General features: G+C 45.8%; 1 protein-coding gene and 1 long non-coding RNA gene across 4 annotated transcripts in view; both read left to right on the top strand.

Moving 5' to 3' along the window:
* Positions 1–18850, top strand: part of LOC146206220 (uncharacterized) — a 100925-nt gene that overhangs the window by 14583 nt on the left and 67492 nt on the right. The window contains exon 3 of one of the 3 annotated variants that reach the window (XR_014704408.1): positions 18245–18298. The exons of the other annotated variants lie outside the window; for them this stretch is intronic. This is a non-coding gene — a long non-coding RNA (uncharacterized LOC146206220). The remainder of the gene's footprint in view (positions 1–18244; positions 18299–18850) is intronic. 3 annotated transcript variants of the gene reach the window in all.
* LOC146206223 (uncharacterized) lies at positions 5605–9036 on the top strand. Its single transcript, XM_084590835.1, has one exon. The coding sequence runs from the start codon at positions 6586–6588 to the stop codon at positions 7129–7131; it is 546 nt and encodes a 181-aa protein (XP_084446961.1). The 5' UTR covers positions 5605–6585; the 3' UTR covers positions 7132–9036.

Genomic DNA, 18850 nt, shown 5'->3' with positions numbered 1-18850 from the left:
GGTGCATGGCAGAATTAGTTGCTTATGCACCATAAAAATCAATACAATGCTGTAAGGTATACCTTGGTTAGCTATGTTATATGAGACAAGCTTTCGGTCTGGTGTGGTCCTTATTCACGTGACAGCGCTGTCATGCGGGTCTATGTCCCAGCGATCGGAAAGTGACCTATTCCAATAATTCTACAAACTGAAGGCGATTCTACAGATTTCTAAAGACGAGTGCTCAACTGTTTTATCAACGTCCGCCTGCTTTGACAGCCTGGAGTGAAACTGTTGAAGAGAATACATTTTTTAACATTTAACGCGTTTCTGAAGGCGTTGCTTTAAATTACGGGGCCCACAAAAAGCAGCTGAATGTCAAACGCCGCCTAGGTAGGCTTTCTAGCTAGACAGCGGTGTAACGTGGAAAATCGCTCCGCCGGTCCATCGCTGGCGCCGCTGACTTGACAGGCGAACTGTTCCTTATAGCTACAGACCACACCTGAAACACTGAATTGCGCATGATCAAGGCAGAATTTCTCTAACACTGAGCACTGGTAGCTATCGATTTCGCGCCCAATATTGTGAAAATCTGTCCTCTCCTCGATCATTGATACGTCCACGGTTGAACATTTATGCGCCTCGGGGTAGGCCAGCCGTTGGAACATGGATGCGTGGTTGTAGCAACGATCACTTGCATGGCACACTCTGCAAAATTCCAAGAGTCAGCTTCTGCAACGAAATGTGCAGCGCACATTTTCTACCGTGTACCTAAGTCCGGCGATGCATGCATATCGATCCCGATCGTTTCAAAGCTGCGCGGCCGTTCAGTCGGGTCACGCTAACCTCGAGCATGCGGAGGTTTAAACTACATGTACGCAAAATTCAACGACAAGAAAAAGATGCAGGCTAAGCACAAAGAACATTGCTGTTCACATGGAAATCGGATCATTCGCGCTTCCGTCTTTCCGGTTGTGCACTCTTGCGGTGCGGTGCAGTAGGTCTTCGCCTCGACGAGTCGATGTGCAGCTCGCCGCAGTAGCAGCGCAGGCCTCTAGTAGATTCGGCATGTCTTCTGCCACGACTCTGAGGTAGAATTTAAACGAAGAATTTAGCTAGAAACATCCTGTTTCCTCGGTCTGCATGTGAGGAACAAGCATAATGCCATTTCACATACATACTTTGGACTGCTGAATGTTCTGCACGGCGAGGTGCGTGTGTGTTGTGCCAGCGCTAGATCTTCGGAGGTCGATGCACGACCTAAGACAGCGTAAATGCTAGGAATAGCTCGCTCGCATTACGGGCAGATCGAGGTGATAGTTTAGTGCGAAGCGAAAGCTGCTCGTGAATGTGCGTATCTCGATGCCAGCTGGTGGAGCTGGTGCAGTACGTAGCATCGCCTGCAGCTATGTGCGTGACAGCGATGCTTGCCGTACACAACCCTAAGTGAAGACCGTATTCTATGTTAGAACGGATGCACTCTTCGTAGCACCTCATCGAGAGTCCGGCTAGCTGATATCATAGAGGATAAAATCATTCACGCGTAGCAAGCGGAATGTAGCCGCGTTCGACGTGCATATAGCCATGAGCCTGTATATCGACGTCCGCCGTATCTTTACGAGAATCGAATGGATACGTCGGACGTACCTTTAGACACTTCGTTTTTTCTTTTGGTATGACGTGTACCACACAAAAGATGGGCTTTTGCATGGCCATAAGTATTAGGAGCCATGTTTTTAAACTTCCCTTACACCATGGTTAATTATGAGGGCATGGGTGGTACTGCCACTTCAGCATGCTTGTGTGTTGTAAAATCCTCACTCAAGTATATGGCTGCTGCTCGACATACGTAGGAAGGTTTCTGCAGATTGTTGCCGTGTGCTGAGAAGAAACACTGCACTATTTGGATGTGCCCTTCATGCTTTGTATCCCCTTTGCTGACTGCATGCTGTCTGTTGTGTGCTGTTGCAGAGCATTTCTGTGGCACTTACATTTTCTGCGAGAAGTTCCGGATGTCACTCTCCGGACTTTAAAAATACTTATTTCGGCCGTTGCAGTAGGCCCCAAGGGCCTTAGTTTTACCACGATCATACAGTCGGCTGGGCATCGACAAAGTGATAGACGAATCGCAGTTTCTCATTTCGCCGAGACATTCAGTTGGGTAGCGGAGTCTCGCGCAGCAGTTCACTTTTCCCCATCACTTGTCGCACGCCGCTGTGGCTGGTTGCCACGAGACATGACAGCCATCCCACTCGGAACTCGCCTGGCTTGACATTACCTTCCTCGCGCAGAACGCCACCAGCAGCCAGTACTGCGCGCATCGCCGTCGCTCTAATGTTTTCTGCGTCTTTAATTCCCGAATCTCGTCTCAATAGGAGATATACCGCAAACGTCGACGATGGTCTTATTCGATTCTGTTTTCTTCATTCTTCACAGCTTGAAAACCGTAGCTGCGTAAGGCAAATACGGTAATGGGCTGTCACTGTTGCCGCGGCGCGGTTGCCCGACCACATTTCCCGTACTGTGTAGCGTAGTTAGCGTATTTACCGTTCCCAGAGCTAAAACTCTTTTGTTATACGCTCCTCATATTAACAGGAACTTCAGTCCCTAAGCAGCTTTCAGAGCTGGCTTAGACCAGTCCCGCGGACTCATTCGTAATATGTCGCGTAACCTAGCTGGGGAGAAGTGGCATCGTTCAGCTACTGAATAGTTCCCAACTGGGAATGCGCTTATGTAATATGAAGGCACCCAGAAGCACTGAAACGTTTCATAACGTTAAACTATTGTCCCTAGAATACAGTGTTCTAGTGTTCTTGAAGGCTTTGTAGTGGCACCATGGCGGCACGGCCGGTCTCGAAGGAGAGCACGCGCACGCTCTCTCCCTCGAGACGCTGAGGCAAAAAAAGCGGTTGGCCGCGCGCGGCACTGCCGTCGAATGCTGAGAAAAGTTGGCCGTCTGCTTTGCTGCGCGGCGTCGGAGGAAGGCGCATCGCAGTGAGTTCGAGCGCTGCCGCTGGGAAAAAAAAAAAAAAAAACAAAAAAAGAAAAAAAAAAAGAGAGAGAGAGAGAGAGAGAGAGAGAGAGAGAGAGAGAGAGAGAGAGAGAGAGAGAGAGAGAGAGAGAGAGAGAGAGAGAGCGGCGAATTCGGCTGGTAGCCTTGTTGAGGTAAAAAAAAAAAAAAAGGAAGGAATATGCATGGGGGCGAGAACACAGGGCGATTCCCTCACACATGTGGCACCACTGAACAGAAAAGAAGCCGCGAAGAAGCAGCCTGAACTGGACACCGCGCGGGTTGCTACGCCAAAGGATAGGGTACGTCGCTGAAACGTATGAAGAGTGAAAAACACCTGCAGCAGGGAAACTGCACATCAAAGCGTTTGTTTTTAGTTTTTTACACCCGCTTTCATTTCCTACTTTGCCTTAATTGGCTCGTTCCTATGGTCGCATACAGCTCAAGAATGAGCTATAGACGTCCAAAGGAGTCCTCTCAGGCTAGTTATTCCCATTTCACGAACTTCGCCATCTGGGAAATAAACGAGTTGAAAATCAGAGCTCGTACGTTTGACCGACGGCCTTGTGTCTACTTGTCCTGCGCTATATTCCCGTCGCTGAAACTTATTATAGATTGCTTTACATCGTGTATTTCTGTGCAATACTGAGCTCATAGGCGCGTTTCCTTTTTTATTCGTTCATGTTTGCGCTTCCTGTGATAGAGCGCTCGAACCTATATATAAGGACTGCATAAATATAAATTAGGCATTAATTTTTTATCTTGTTGTCAGTATTGGTCTGAATATTAACATTCCCTCCCATAGGACCCTGTTTTTTGTGCAGGTCTGTATTTCAGTCGGTCTTGGACGAGGGCCTTACACCATTCAACTTGACAGCGTTTGTTCTTTGAACGCTATGCCGCCCTTCCAAAAGAAGCGCTCGTTCAAAACCTGCGCTGCCTCCGCGCGATGGGTGCAGTCGGCGTATTACGGGGTAGCGGTGTAAACAGTTCGTAACGCTCTTAAAAAAATAAATAAAAAAAGAACCCCCCGCGCGAAGCGGCGGCGAGAACAAACTGCCTGTCCCCGCCACGGCCGGTCTCGAGGGAGAGCGCGTTTCTCTCTTCTCTTACGGCCTCTCCAATGGGGTCTGTTTCCACCGCCCGCCGCGCCTCGGTGGGGTCGCCACCGCCCCACTGCTGCTCCTCCGCTACAGCCGTTCACGCGCGAGGGAAACGCGCGCTCGCTCTTCGCTCCGCCCGCATAGGTTGCAGCCGGCAGGTCCTGATATTTCACCCCTTATGGCTTATAGGAAGAAGCCGTAATCAGCGTCTGATTTATCGTATATGAGCAATAAAATAGTCAATAATGCGCGTGCGCGCGAGAGCGCGCGCGCCTTCGTCAGTGCTGTCGCGCACGGTCGAATGAAGTTTCGGGTGCACTTACATCAACACTTTTTGCCCCTAAATTTTTCACAAAACTATATGTACCCTTTTATGCAGTGTGCCTTTGAAAGCTATAAGCAGGTATAGCGCGACCTGACGCTAGTGCATGGCAAACTGTTGAGTGGATATTCTGTCAACCGCTGCCGTTTTCGTTTAGAGCAAAAGAGGCACTGACGAAAATTCAGCACGTCTCAGATTCAGAGTAAGGAACAAAAATTTACGCATACAGTTAAAATTTCAGTTGTATAGTGAAGTGGACTGTTCTAGCTTCGTTTAAAACAAATCAGTAGGTTGAAAGACAGCAGATGTATACGTAATCTCGCGACTGACGCACACGTAGACAGTCGTAGTCAGATTAATGCAGTGAGAAAAAAAAAACATTTAATCAAGGAAATGGGCATAAACAAATATGCATCAATAAAAAAATGTCCTTCAAAGTTAACACATTGCACTCATTCATCAAAGCGGTACATGCGGCTAGAAAATTAGTCTCAAAATCTTTCTGGACGGTTTGTGCACATAAGGAGCTGGCCTTTCGTTCCTGTCTGTCACCTTCTTAGCATAACTGACAAGAAGGATTCTGAGAAATTTCTCACATATTAAAGAAGCGGACAGCATATGGCTATTGTCAATGCCTTCCAGGCAACTCGAGCAAAGGTGAGTTCTCAAGTGCTGGCTGGATTAAGATTTGAAGGACTTCAAGGACATTTGTGTGTGGTAGGTGCACGACAGCTTTTTCAAAAAAAAAAAAGACACAACCTTGTCCAAGAGGGCTACTCTGGTTTTGGATAATGCAGTCCGCTAGAATCTTGTCCTCGCAGAATAGTGTACATGGGGCTGCTTCTTTCGCTGGTTTCAAGAAGGATATAGCACAAGCGTCACACCCGAAGTCACTGATTAACTTTACAATTAATGTATCCAGCGACGTAAGCTAAACCAGAATACGTGAAAGTGGGTAATGGGATGACAGGAGATACCATCACTTCTTTCAGTTCCTCGGCTATTGATTGCAGCAAAGCTGAAATGATTTCGTCGGTGTCGGTGTCGAGATTAAAATGAACAAAAATTAAAATTCAGATTAAAATGAACAAAAGTAGATACCATGCCGCAATACATGTCATATGGTTGTCGAGCGTTTGCTGAGCGACAGTGTTTTTTAATATAAAGACTCCATTCACGTGTGTAGCACGCTGACAGGATGCCGCTGCAGCATCTACCTTCTCTAATCGTTCATTTAGGGGCTGCACTCACCACGAAACCCGTGGGCGACAGCGCGAAATCAGGCAAATGCCACCCGCCGCCACTGAAGCAGATGCGGAGCGAACGGTGAGCAGGTCGCGCCCCTTGCGGCGGCGGAGAGCGTGACTCAAGGAGAAAAGTTCCCATTGTTCACGCGGCGATTGAGAAGGCCGTAAGAAAGAGCGCGCGCTCTCTCCCTCGAGACCGGCCGTGGTCCCCGCGTCTTCGAGCGCGACCGCGAAGTCCTCGGAAGAAGGGACTGCTTTTCCCCTCTGCCTCCGTTTTCGTAGTGGGCTCCTTCCCGACTCCTGCCCGAGGGTCCACAGCTGGGCGTTGAACAAGTGACCCAAAAAGAGCGAACGGTCCTAATGGCGCCGCGCATATCACCGACCCCTTACACACGGCATTTTGACGACTCGAGTCACTTTTTGGAAGTGCCATTTTCGTGCGAGACTTATTGAAGCGTTTGTGCTCCCTGCACCAATTCAGGATGTCGTCGGTTCGCTGGGACCCAAAGTTCAACGAGATGGGCCGCATCATGGAGGGCGAAGCGTTGCAAGAAGAATTTGTGCGACGTTTGCGACTCGCACCTACTGTGCGACCGCATCCCTCCTCCACATCGGCAGGCCGTCCGGCTACGTCGGAGTACTGGGGAGTTTGCGGCCAACTGGGCTTTAACGACACCAAGCAGAACTGCAGTGGCGAAGTGGTGACGTACTATCGCGCTTCGACGAAAGGAAGACGTGCACAGTTCCGATGCAACAGGTGCCGCAAGCAACTGTCGCAACTTCACGGCATCGTTGCTTTGCAAGGATCGGCTGGCCTACAAGCCGCCGGAGGTGATTCGGCCAGTTTTTTTTGCCCGTAAGGACCGCCTAGGCCGTCCTAATGTAAAGCTGCCGCGGTCAACTATACTGTATTTGACGTTCTGCATGTCTAAAGAGATATCCATGTCCCTCGCCAGAGGGATGCAGAACGAGGAGATTTCGAAGCAGACGTGCGCGGATTGGACCAATTACGTCCGCGAAATTTGCTGCGCGGAGCTCGCGGAGCAGCCCCCAATGGGTGGACCGGGGGAAGAAGTGCAAGTAGATGAATGCCTCATGAGGGGCAAACGCAAATACAACCGTGGCCGGCTTTTGGCAGGCGACAATGTGCCACCACACCGCCAGAACAACTATGGCGGTGTAGTCGACCGCGGACCGTGGATCTTCGGGATGATCTGGGTGGCCACCAAAGAACTTCGCCTGTTTAAAGTCGACCGACGAGACGCGGCGACCCTGGGAAAGATTATTGCCGACAACGTTCGACCGGGGACCACAATAGTCAGTGATGAGTGGGCGGCGTACCAGTGTGTACCGGGGCTGCAGGACAGCAACGGTGTTAACATGAATTTCACCCACAACACCGTTAATCACTCACAGTTTTTTGTGAACCCCGTCACTGGTGCCCACACTCAGGACATTGAGAGCTGTTAGCAGAAGGCCAAGGCCCGTCTGTTAAGAAGCGGCCGCAAGCTGACCCCAGCGCTTACAGAGTCCTACCTCGGGTGGCTTTGGTGGCTGTCTCTAAATGGTAGACGGCGCTGCCATGACCCCTTCCTTCGACTGATGGAGGTTATCGCAAAGCACTACCCCATGCGAAGTGTTCAGTCGTCATCTGCCATCAACACTTCGAGGCCCTATGGGCCGCAAAGCTGCTTTGCCAGCTTTTTTTTTTCTTTTTTTTTTAACGGTCCCTCTCGGGGCCACCAAACGAGCCTTGGCAGAGCAGGCACGATGCGTACCACTGTCTCTCGCCCCACTTCCTCTCTCTACACCAAGTGGCGTTTATGCCCATATCCGGCGTTTTTGCTGCTACTGCTGTTTTGGTAAGTGGTGTCTTTTTCACTGCCTATTGTAATTTTCAGCACAGTGGGTAGCGAATATGCCTACTTTGGGAATAGGTGGTACCCGCAGATCCGGGTCATTAATGGTAAATAACGAGGGGAATAGAATGGGGATGCATCCCATTTGGTAATTACTTGCAGATCACCGCTAGCAGTGGTATCGCTCACGAGGAAAGCTTAAAACGGTTGCATCCTACCGGTATTCATCAATAGGGCTGTAACTTGAGGGTAACGAAAAAGGTCCTAACTACTTTAGTTGATGACAACGCGGAAAGGTAAAGTACGAAAAGTGGTAGGCGTAACATTTCGAAATAGGCATAGTCAATGGCATTCTAGTCTAAAGCAAAAAGAAAACATGGGCATGGGTCGGACATTTTCGCTAAGGGTAACGAATTAGATTCCGAGGGAAAGAAAGCGTAGCAGCGCGCGATAGAAAATTAGGCGGGAGGATAAGGTTAGGACGTCTGCAGGGGTCAAGTGGATGCAGCTAGCACAGGATTGGTTTAGTTGGAGGAGTATGTGAGAGGCATTCGCCCTGCAGTGGGTATAGTTCGGCTGATGTCGATGCCTTTCTCATGGTTTGAACACTTCCTCCGCCGTTGTCCTCTTGGTTGTTCCTTTTGTATGCTGTGTAAGTCACTGCACATTTTCAAAGTTCATTATAGACGCTTTTTTTTTACTTTTTTTTGTTCTCCAGTTGCATATCTGTAGCGGACGGATTCCCCGAAACTGGGTCCGAGAATGCACACAGAAATGGCTCATCTTTGTGCGTGGTGTGCCGAGTTTTGTGACCATGGGCGAACGCGCCACGGTTAGCGCAGAGGCCGGCGACTCGAGGACGGCAAAGAGCGAGCTTGACTAGAGACGCCGACCATGTAGCGGAGCCACAGTGTGTTTCCCAAACTCTAATTAATTAATAAACGTCACCTCCATCACCACCTGGGATGATGGCGTCGCTGGCCGCGGTCCACGCCTCGGAGCGGCGCACGGGCTGAATAGTTTCGAACATTTGTCCAAAGTACCCAAAATATATCCGGAATCCGCCCGGCTTTGCTGACCTATCCCGGAGGAAAAAGCACCGGCCTAGTTGGCGCCGGATAATGTTTTTTTTTTTTCTTTTTCAAGTGCGTCCACGAACGGACTCGATATTGCTTGGAAATGTAAATATGACCCCTGCGACGCGGTTCTGTATCCCGGAGGCTCTTCTGATGCGTCTGTTTCCAGCAGTAAATAGAGGAATTTCGAGTCCAGCGCCGCACGCCATGCTCGCAGGTCGGCCGGCCTAGTTGGCGTTGCATAATGTTTTTCTTTAAGGTGCGTCCACGAACGATCTTGATATTGCTTGGGAATGTAAATCAGACCCCTGCGACGAGGTTCTGTATGCCGGAGACTCTTCTGATGCGTCTGTTTCCAGCAGTAAATAGAAGAATTTAGAGTCCTGCGCCGCACGCCATGCTCGCAGTTAGGCCGGCCTAGTTGGTGTTGCATAATGTTTTTTTTTTTTTTTTTTTTTTTTTTTTTTTTTTTTTTTTTTTTTTTTTCAGCAGTAAATAGAGGAATTCGAGTCCAGCGACGCGCACATGCGCGCAAGTCGGCCGGCGTAGTTGCCGTTGCATAATGTTTTTATTTAAGGTGCGTCCACGAAGGAACTTGATGTTGCTTGGGAATGTAAATGGAACCCCTGCGACGTGGTTCTGTATGCCGGAGGCACTTCTGATGCGTCTCTGTTTCCAGCAGCAAATAGAGGAATTTTCGATCGGCGCAGCCACACCAAGCGCACGCCCCTGAGGAGGGAGAGCCTTGAGAAGAGGAGACCGCGCATCCATACCGCTGGACGTCCATCGGCGCAGCAACACCAAGCGCACGCCGCTGAGCTTGCAAACGAGCCCGGACAGCTGGAGAGAGAGCCATGAGAGGAGGAGACGTCGCATCCATCGGCGCGCACCACCACCATTTTACGTGACCCCCAACTCTGCGCACGCCGCATTGCTGGAGGGAAAGCCATCCGGCTGGACATCCATCGGCGCAGGCACCACTAGAGCCATGAGAGGAGACCACGCATCCATCGGTGGCGCGGAACCACCACCATTTTATGTGACCCCCAGCTCAGCGCAGGTCGGTGCTGGAGGGAAAGCCTTTGCCCCCCCCCCCCCCCCCCCCACACACACACACACACTGGAGGAAGAGCCATGAAAGGAGGACAGGAGAGTGAAAAAATAGAGAGGGAGAAGGAAAGAGAGAGGAAGACAGTCGGGAGTGGCGAGGAGAAATAAGGTACGCCAGTTAGGAAAATGTCATTATCATTATCGTGTCCCTCAGCTTCTCGCCGTCAAAGCCCAGAGCGCTTCCTCAGCAGTGCGCCAAGGTGCTGCGCAGCGATAACATCACGGTGTGTTTACCTTTTGACCTTAGCTGCGGGGTCTTTATCATGCCACGACGATTGAGGCGGGCGCTGTCCGCTGCCGCACAAACATTGGATTGCTTTTTGATTTGGAGACCCATATAACGCCCATCCGACGTCATACCCTTTCGTGGACGTTGGCTGGGACCGCACCGATAGAAATTCTTATCCGTATTACCGAATTAACAGGGGTCTAATTTCGTTTCGGAGACAGCGCGGAAGAGATCGAGGAGACAACCGCGCCATTCAGACTTTACGCACTCTTCCATGGTTTTACCTGGTTTCATCTCCTTGCCCATTTTGGACGTGCGCCGCAGCCTCTAACGATGCTACCCTATCGCAGACCCTTTCTTTGGCCATGTGCTGGGCGCCAGGCCGCCCAGGTGCGCTGGCGCGCAGTTGGAATTATCCGCAGCGAAGTCAGCTGGCGTTCGAATTAACGGGCCTTTATGTGCACAGAGGCCTCTACCGAGCTTAACCGGACGAAGTAGTGTAGTTCATATTAACCCAAAAATCGAATTATCGAGGTTCTAATTAACGAGTTTTCACTGTAAAATCTAAATCCTGAGACTTCCATTCCAGCTGAGCAGGCACGATTTTTATTCCTACAGCATTTAACCAGCATCGCTTTCTCGCTATATTGACAGCCTTTATATGTTCTTTTATTTCTGGCTCTCCGGAGCCACATGCCTGAGATATGTTTAACAGACATTCCTGCACGACCAGTTGAGGAGTATAGTAGTTTAATGCGTACCAATAGGGCAAAAGTTGCACCTCTCAGCACCTATCTCGTGCATTGCTAAAACGTTCGCTATATCCGAACAAGACCCCGAAGAAAATTTCGAGTGTTTACTAGGTGCCGACCCTCAAATGTGCAGGACCACCCTTCAACATGTCTCTCAATCGCAGATTCACTCGATGCCAGAAAAGCAGGGGCTTGAAGTTAAATTGAACACAACCGCCAAGTCATCACATCTCTTTTGACCGCTGCCACATTGTAATGAGACATCACTTTTATTTTGAACGTGTGATTGTGCTGAAGAAGCCTCCTTGTTCCCATGGTTGCATGTGCTGCGCTCGATCGTGTCTTTCAGTGCTGACACGAGTAGTCCAAACATGAATATCAGGGGCAGACGCTCGCATGCTGTGTCCCCCAACCCTAAGCGAAGGGTAGGTCGGAGTGTGACTTCTGCTGCTGATGTACATTTATTTTGTGTGATGATGCTTTGGGTACTGCATAAATGTGCAATAAATAAATAAAACGTTGAACTTTTATTTTTCTATTCCTTGAACATAGACAGAAATCATTCAAAAACTAATTCGTCTCCAGCTGACGCAAATCATTAACTGAAACAGTCATTTCCTTGCCTGTATTCCCATCATCACGAATACTTTCCCAACTGCACAGGGAATCAGCTGCCTCATTTCTCGCTTCCAAGTGCAAGTTCTTTTGCCCGAATTCACTTCCAAACTCAGTTAATGTTAAGCTGGAAGAATTTCTCAGATATATTTTCTTGATAAGATGATAACCGACTCAGTTGGTTCCCAACTAGACTTTCGAGTCGATGTCCAAATGGAATCGATATATCTAGCTTGAACCCTGAACCAGCTAGTGATTTTGCTTAAAGCACATCCCCGCCGTGCCACATAAATACAAAACGAGGGCAGAATGCGCACTACATTTTTTTTTTTTTCAACTTTAATGAAGCTCCAAAACCTTTGCAAAGTTACCATTTACCTTAAAATGTGCAGAGGCAAAGCAAAAAAACTTTGGTCAACTAAATATTTCCCCCAGGAATTTGGCAGCATGGTTATGGGCAGCGCAGTATCTGATGTGGGAATTCGGCGCGTTTTCGAAAGGTTGCTGGCTTTTTTCAAGGCAACTGGCATCATGCGGTAGAACCCCGCTATAGTAAACTCGGATATAGTAAAGTGAAACTGAAGTCACAGTTCGTCTTCAATAGACGACTGAGCATATTCCTTCTGCTGTAGTGAAGACACTTCTTTGTAATAATTGGATATAGTAAAGTACGTCTGGCCGCTTCCCACAAAATGACATCGCCGCACGCGCTATCGCAAAGCAAATTTTGCTTTGGGAAAGAAAAAAAAAAAAAAAAAAAACGCCGTTGAAATAAAACGCCGTTTTTTTTTTTAATTTTTTCTTTAAAAGACGGCTTCACCACTCGGTTCACGACCGTGAGGAGAAACCAACTTTACGTGAGCCTTGGAGCCGTAAACAAAGTAAAGCTGGCTATGAACATATAAAAAAGGTGATGTGGTCTGTTCAGAGAGTAAAAGAGAGTGCTTCAATAAGTGAATGGAACAGCCTCCCAAACGCAATAGTTTCATTAGATGACAACAGCTTTCCAGCCGTTCTTAAAAACATTCAAACATTCACGGGGACAAACTGATGCATCACTGTGCCATGCACCATAAGATATATTGACTGCTCTCCTTATCAACTGAGAGCTTTTGCATGCTACCTTTTCGCTATATATGTATTTTAACCCCTTCATGACTTGCACAGCATTTCTCAAGTGTTTGTTACTGTTCTTAGCTGAATTGTTTCTGGGTCGTTTGTATGAATGTACTGTACCTGTTCACAGTGCTTTTGCCTTTCCCTTTGCGTACCCACCTTACTCTAATGCCCAGTGGGGAGATTGGTACATAGCCAAATAAATAAATAAAAAAAAATTTTGTCACAGTCATACTTGGCAAAGTTGCAAGACGTAGTCGAGTTGGCAGTAGCTGGCAACTCAAGCAGCTTTTAACAGTTAGGAATAAAACCCTGCAGGACTTGGATCCCGAGTCATACCTGCCAACCCTAAGCTGCACAAGTGTATATCCAAAGCTTGTCTAAAGCCGAGCTTGATAATCACTGTTTGGTGGTCGTTTATATAGTTACTTGCGTACACTAACGAGTATATGTGTGATAATAGAGGCATAGATTAGAAGATTAATGAAATACATAGATAATAGTAAAGTGCATATGCATGAAATAAAATTCATAAAGGGAGCAGCAGATGACAGCCACTAATACTATTGCATCATTTCCTTAAGGAAGAGCTTGAGGCCCTTAATTCTTGCTTTTGCAATAGAGTGCAGCACATAACCAAGCTGGTTTCCTCAATATAAACATCCATAAATTGCACTTGCTATAATCTGCAAGTTGTCAGATTTTGACAAGTGTTTTGCATACAAATCTCTTGCACAAATCCATAAGTGCTCTGATAGGGCTAGCATATAACCAATGGGGAAAGGGCTTTTTTTAGCTGTGCCTGGAAGCATTTTCTGTTGTGACCCTAGCCTCACTTTTGTAAATGCTGAGCAAGAGAAATAAAGATTGAACTTCGAAGCTGTGCATACAATAAGGTAAAATGCAGACCGTGTACTTTCTACTTCTAAGTGCAAAAGTTTACAGAAGAATGCAAAATACTGCTGCTCGGCAAAATTCAATTTCCAAACACTACATGAAAATATTTCTGCATGAGCAACGGTGTGAGTTGAATATGTTTGGACCTCTGGCTCTTATGCACACCATCTCCAGAACTCCAAGGATTTCCTTCTCATTTTACTGCTAGCCCTGCTTCCTTATGCTCTAAATTGATGGTGCTGGTGAGATCTTGAAGAGGGTGCAGTACTGACGTGATCCCTTCAGTGAGGTTTAATTTCAGCTTACGAAGTCGACTCCTTAAAGGCTTCAGATGTAGTGGGAAGCAGAACTATGTAAACAAAAAGAGAACAGAATAGTTTTCCAAATTTTGGAAAGAAATTGTTCTCAGTAAAGGTATTTCAGACCTCTTGAGCATGGAGCATGTGTTAAGACTCCTATATTCCACAACACCTTGAACTTCATTGGTCTGCTCCGCAAGTTCAGCAAGTACAAAAATCCTGGATATTTTAAATACTGCTTTTTATTGCCCAGATCTATTTTAAAAAGCCTTCACCAGCATACTCTTTTTCTTCTTAACGTTCTTCTTGTTGTTCTTAACGTTGTTTTTCGTGTCTCGTGTCTGATGTTATTTTAACTCGGTTTTGTATAAATTTTGTGTTCCTTTCTTGTATTTGACTTGTACCGCGTCCTTGTACGATATTCTTGTACCGATTTGCCCCCCTCACCCAATGCTCTTCGGGGCCTGTGAGGTACTAATAAATAAAAAATAAATACTCAGCATTCTGCACAGATTTCATATCCTGTGCTCTGAACAGTTGGACTTCCTTCTACAATCTGATGTGTATGGTTTCTTTTGTAAACAAGAGGAACGTATCATATCGGGCATGGCACGAGCCGTGTATCAATAAAATGCATGACCGCAACAGTATGCGTTCAGCGTAAGGAAGGCACACCCTCTCCCAGTTGTGATACACAAGCGACTGATGAATAAACCTACTGGTTGTTTTTCCATTTGCTCATGGCCTGCTATGTGCTGTTTGCATTCCTCGAAAGCTGTCATTCATAAAGTGCCATAAGTTAAAACTTGTGAAATTTCACAGACCATTTGAAAGCTGTGGGGGGGTTCACCCAAAAGCATGCGAAATGAGTTCAAATCAGAATAACTATGGTGAGATGCATTAAATTCCATCCACACAGTTCTTTTAACATCCAAATATTTTGCTACATGTTATCAAAGAATAGGCAATGTTCACTCATTACTAACTCATGGAATTATTTATCCGCCAAACTGGATACATGATTGCAGTATGTTTACACCTTAATTGGTGGCATTTCTCTAAGAGGAAAGACTTTGCAACATGTATGTGTGTAGGTCTAGGAAATAATTGCCAGGATTATACTAGCAGCTGTGTTTTCAAAGCTACCTAGTGATTTTAAAACCTTGCGATCTCAAAGCAACATAGGCTGCTTCACAACAACAGATATCTTTAATCTAATGTGCTTGTCAACAAACTTCCCATCAGATTTGAAGTACATGTAGATCTTACAAGACAGATACTCCCTGGAGGCAGCATAAAGCAATGCATTTTGGACATCATGACTCAGTTGGTGTGTGCAAGGAAAACATCTTGAATCAAAAGGGTCTTCTTGAAAAATGTAAGACACAACTGGTGCTAGCTACATGTTCCAACATAAAATGACAAGCATTATACAGTAGCAATATAATCACATAGACACTTGTATGGTTAATGTAGGCTGCTTAGTAATAGTTTGTAAAAATAAGGTACCAAAATGTGTTGCTTGCTTTGCATGGAAGAGTACTAAAGCTAATAAGGGTATGATTTGCATTATTATTCACAGCCCTCCTGGAAAAGAGGCAATATTTTTTTTTATTTAAAAGCCTATAGCAGCGACAGACCTTGGGGAATCAACATTTGTTGAAATAACAATGTTTCAGCACTGACTGATGAGGAAGTGATCCTGAGCTTGAACTGCCACCAACATACTTTCCTGACACAACAAAGGCTTGAGGCTCTATAGTTCCTCCGAAGAACCCCTGTTCTCATCTTAACAGCATTTTTCATATACTGATGTGGAAGGCCAACATGGATATATGCCAAATAGTGCAACCAGTCTTTTTATGTTTAGCCATTATACATAGGTCAGCACAGTCACTCATGAGTCGACTCACTTGTGCTCTCTCAAGCTTGCATTCATATATCATCACCTGATTCGTGAGTATACTCACATCCAGATCGTGATCTGAGTTGCAAGTCTGGACTCACACCCAGATCATAATCTGATCCGTGTCACAGATAAGAGAGGCTCAGATCAAGATCTGATTTTTTTCATGACTACAGCGCATATCTTTTTCGTCATTTGCGGGCAGTGGAGACGAGGAAGATAAATGGCCAATGTGAAAAGATGCTTAAAAGTTCAGCAGCTTGGCAATGATGTCTCTGGGTGACCAAAAAAGAGAATGCTGTGCAACTTCTTTCTGATGTACTGATGCAACTTCTTTCACTTCTTGCAACTTCTGATGCAACTTCTTTCTGATTTGTGCATTCTGCAGACAATGAATGTTGACACTGTTGTACAACATAAGACGAGGGAAGGCCTAGGGAAACTTTTTCTGGCTTTTTGTTTGCGGTTGTGACAACTTGAAATATTAAGCTCTTATTATGCTTCATACGAAAGTTGTAATCATGCTTTGAACCCAAAAGGGGTCAAACAAATCATTTGAAGTGCAAAAAATGCTGATTTTTGCTAAAAATGAATTGTCATGATTGATAGCACTGAAGCTAAAGGTCTGCTCAGCTCAGAGAAACCACGTATATCCCTTGTCAAAATGAGTGAGTGAACCCAAATGACACATGAGCCGAGATGAAGGAGTTTAGATGAGTCGTGAGGTGAAATGAGTGAAAGTCGTGAATCAGTGAGTCCAAGTGAGTGGTCAGTCAAAATGAGAGTTTGTTGAGCTCGATTCATAGTGAGACCACAGGTTGACCAAACTTTTGTGAGTGGGCACTCACTATTTGGGTAAGTAAAATTCAGTGCAGCTTCAGCTTCATAAGAAAGCTTCAGCAACGTTTTCACTAACAGAATATCAGTTGGCTGGCACAGAAGCAATGACGAAAATAAACATGATGGCCTGGATATTGCATGCTGTGTGCCAACCTCAACAGCATACTGGAAATGTATAACAGAAATGTGTGACTCACATATTTACCATGCACAAGAAATTCGAACAAATTGAAACGCACAAAGCTGATGCGGACCACGTACAAAGATTGTCAAGAATTCTGAGTGCGGCAACCATCATTGTTGTTTGCATACTGTGTTGCGACAACTTTTCCGCCCTGCTCTGGCATCTCAGAATGCAAAACAACTTGCTCAAAAGCTTCTCATTGTTATATCGCACTGACCTCTGCCCAGTGTGATAAACTAGCAGAAACGTCAAAGAAAAAGCTACTACTAAACACATTTAATATTTTACACTGTCACTAGAAAAAAAACACAAAAGAACACTATGAAACTGTGATTACAACTTATCCTAATAATGACAAATTGAATTGCTTCGCAGTAAGGGCTATCTGTTGATGCTACCATGGAAGCCCATTTATGCAACTGGAACAAAATATTTCACTTAACTCTAAGCGCAATAATAAAGGAGTAATTACTCATCGACATCAACCCAAGCATCCATACGGCTGCCAAGGAAACTTGGTAGCGAGAATGCTGTGTAGCTTCCCTTTGTAGCCTTATGAGCGTGCTTGGGTGGATGTCAATGAGTAATTTCGCCCTTATTGAAAATCTAATTCACCTTGGGGTATTCCCCTAAAATATTCGAACATCTCTAAGCACTTTATGACTCGCAGTTTATAACTGAGATATGTTTGAACTTGAGAAAATGAGAGAAAAATTGCTTTCAATTCCACTGATCAATGCATTAGGTTTCAAAGGCAATATCCTTCTCATTAGACTTCCGCCTTGAAGTGTTGCACACACATTGACGAGGCGGAATTCTGCGTGAGCTCGTCAGCTTGCGATGCGATACACAGTCTGAAGTGCAGTTCCATATAATGATGATGGAGCTGTAGGAGCCCACAATAGTCTAAAGCTCTTATAATGATCCAAACGTTTATGCTCAGTTATGCGGGCATGCCAGTTTGCTAGACTTCACTGGTGTTAAAACGCAACAGTCACGTACAGTGCCGGCATAGTCATGGCTGTGCAAGAAAGCCGTCATATCTCTGTGAAAAATAGCAAGTACCGCCAGTTGGAAATTTCCATCTGGAACCTGTTGATTTTCCAACTGGAATTGATGGTGCTTTTGGATACTTAACCCATTGCAGCTAATGGTTTGGTTTGTGAGGTTTAACGTCCCAGAGCAGCTCAGGCTATGAGAGATGCTGCAGCTAGTGGGTGAAAATAATTGTGTGCAATGAGTGAGTATAGTAGGGCATACTAATAAGGTTCAGTTGAATGTAATCCCACTGCATGCATTGGGATCCAATGGGTCACATCCACTACATACAATGGGTCCAATGGGGCAAAACAAAAACAGCAAATTTACGTGTTTACTAGGCATGTGGAAACTGATAATTACATTACAATTTTGAAGGAAATCAAGAATGATAGATAAGCATACATCTCACACAAGAAATACAACATACAGTCAGACATCAAGAACATATAACATAACATTGTATACAGCCAACAAGCTTCTGCTCCAGCTTCTATATACCGGCCATTCATGATACTTGTGATGGAGCCAGTAACTCTTGCCAGTAGAGTGATTTCGTTGAATTTTGCCCACGTTGATAGTGTAGCTGGTGAATATGATTTTGTATGTTAAGCTGCCAATAACTGTTATTATGAATAGAATACTATTTCTGCTTTTTTTAGAATGGCTACATAGATACACTGAGTGCTGCTGGGGAGACCCACTGGATGCAATGGGTAAGACCAACTGGATTCCTCTTGTTGGTAAAGATCAGTCCAACTGAGTATCTACTGGAAATATGAGCAATGCAGCCTAGACACTATAGATGCAAATGGCATATCCAAATGGAGCCAGATACATTGAGTCGGAAAAGTATGCTAACATTACAAATTTGCTTGACCCAGAACATGTAAGATATTTTTTTTAAAGCAGTGAACACAAACAAGAAATCACACATTCTCTATCTTTACAGGCAACAGAAGCACTGTTCATTCAAACAATTATAAAAACAAAACACACTGCATTGGCATGTTGCATTATCTATTTTTTTTTTTTTTTTTTCATTATCAAACCACTTTTCACACAAAACTATTTTGGCACAAAGTGCTTGAGCCAAAAGGGCTTACAAATAGTCCTTTTGGGCCTCTGTGGGCGGTTTGGACGTGGACTTGGCTTGGGCTGCAGGCCGTTCCCTGAAGAAGGAGCTGGGTGGTCACCTCGTTGCATGAAGGAGGTGTGGCGAGTGTTTATGTTCTGGCTGTCACCACACTGGACACTGGCACTGGGTG

Source organism: Amblyomma maculatum, chromosome 1, assembly GCF_055883805.1.
Source record: "Amblyomma maculatum isolate TAMU_Amacu chromosome 1, ASM5588380v1, whole genome shotgun sequence".
NCBI lineage: Eukaryota > Metazoa > Arthropoda > Arachnida > Ixodida > Ixodidae > Amblyomma > Amblyomma maculatum.
This window is presented reverse-complemented; position numbering and strand designations above follow the sequence as displayed.

Bases quoted from the DNA above. Each gene is read 5' to 3' on its own strand.
- LOC146206223 (XM_084590835.1), top strand. From the start codon at position 6,586: ATGTCTAAAGAGATATCCATGTCCCTCGCCAGAGGGATGCAGAACGAG.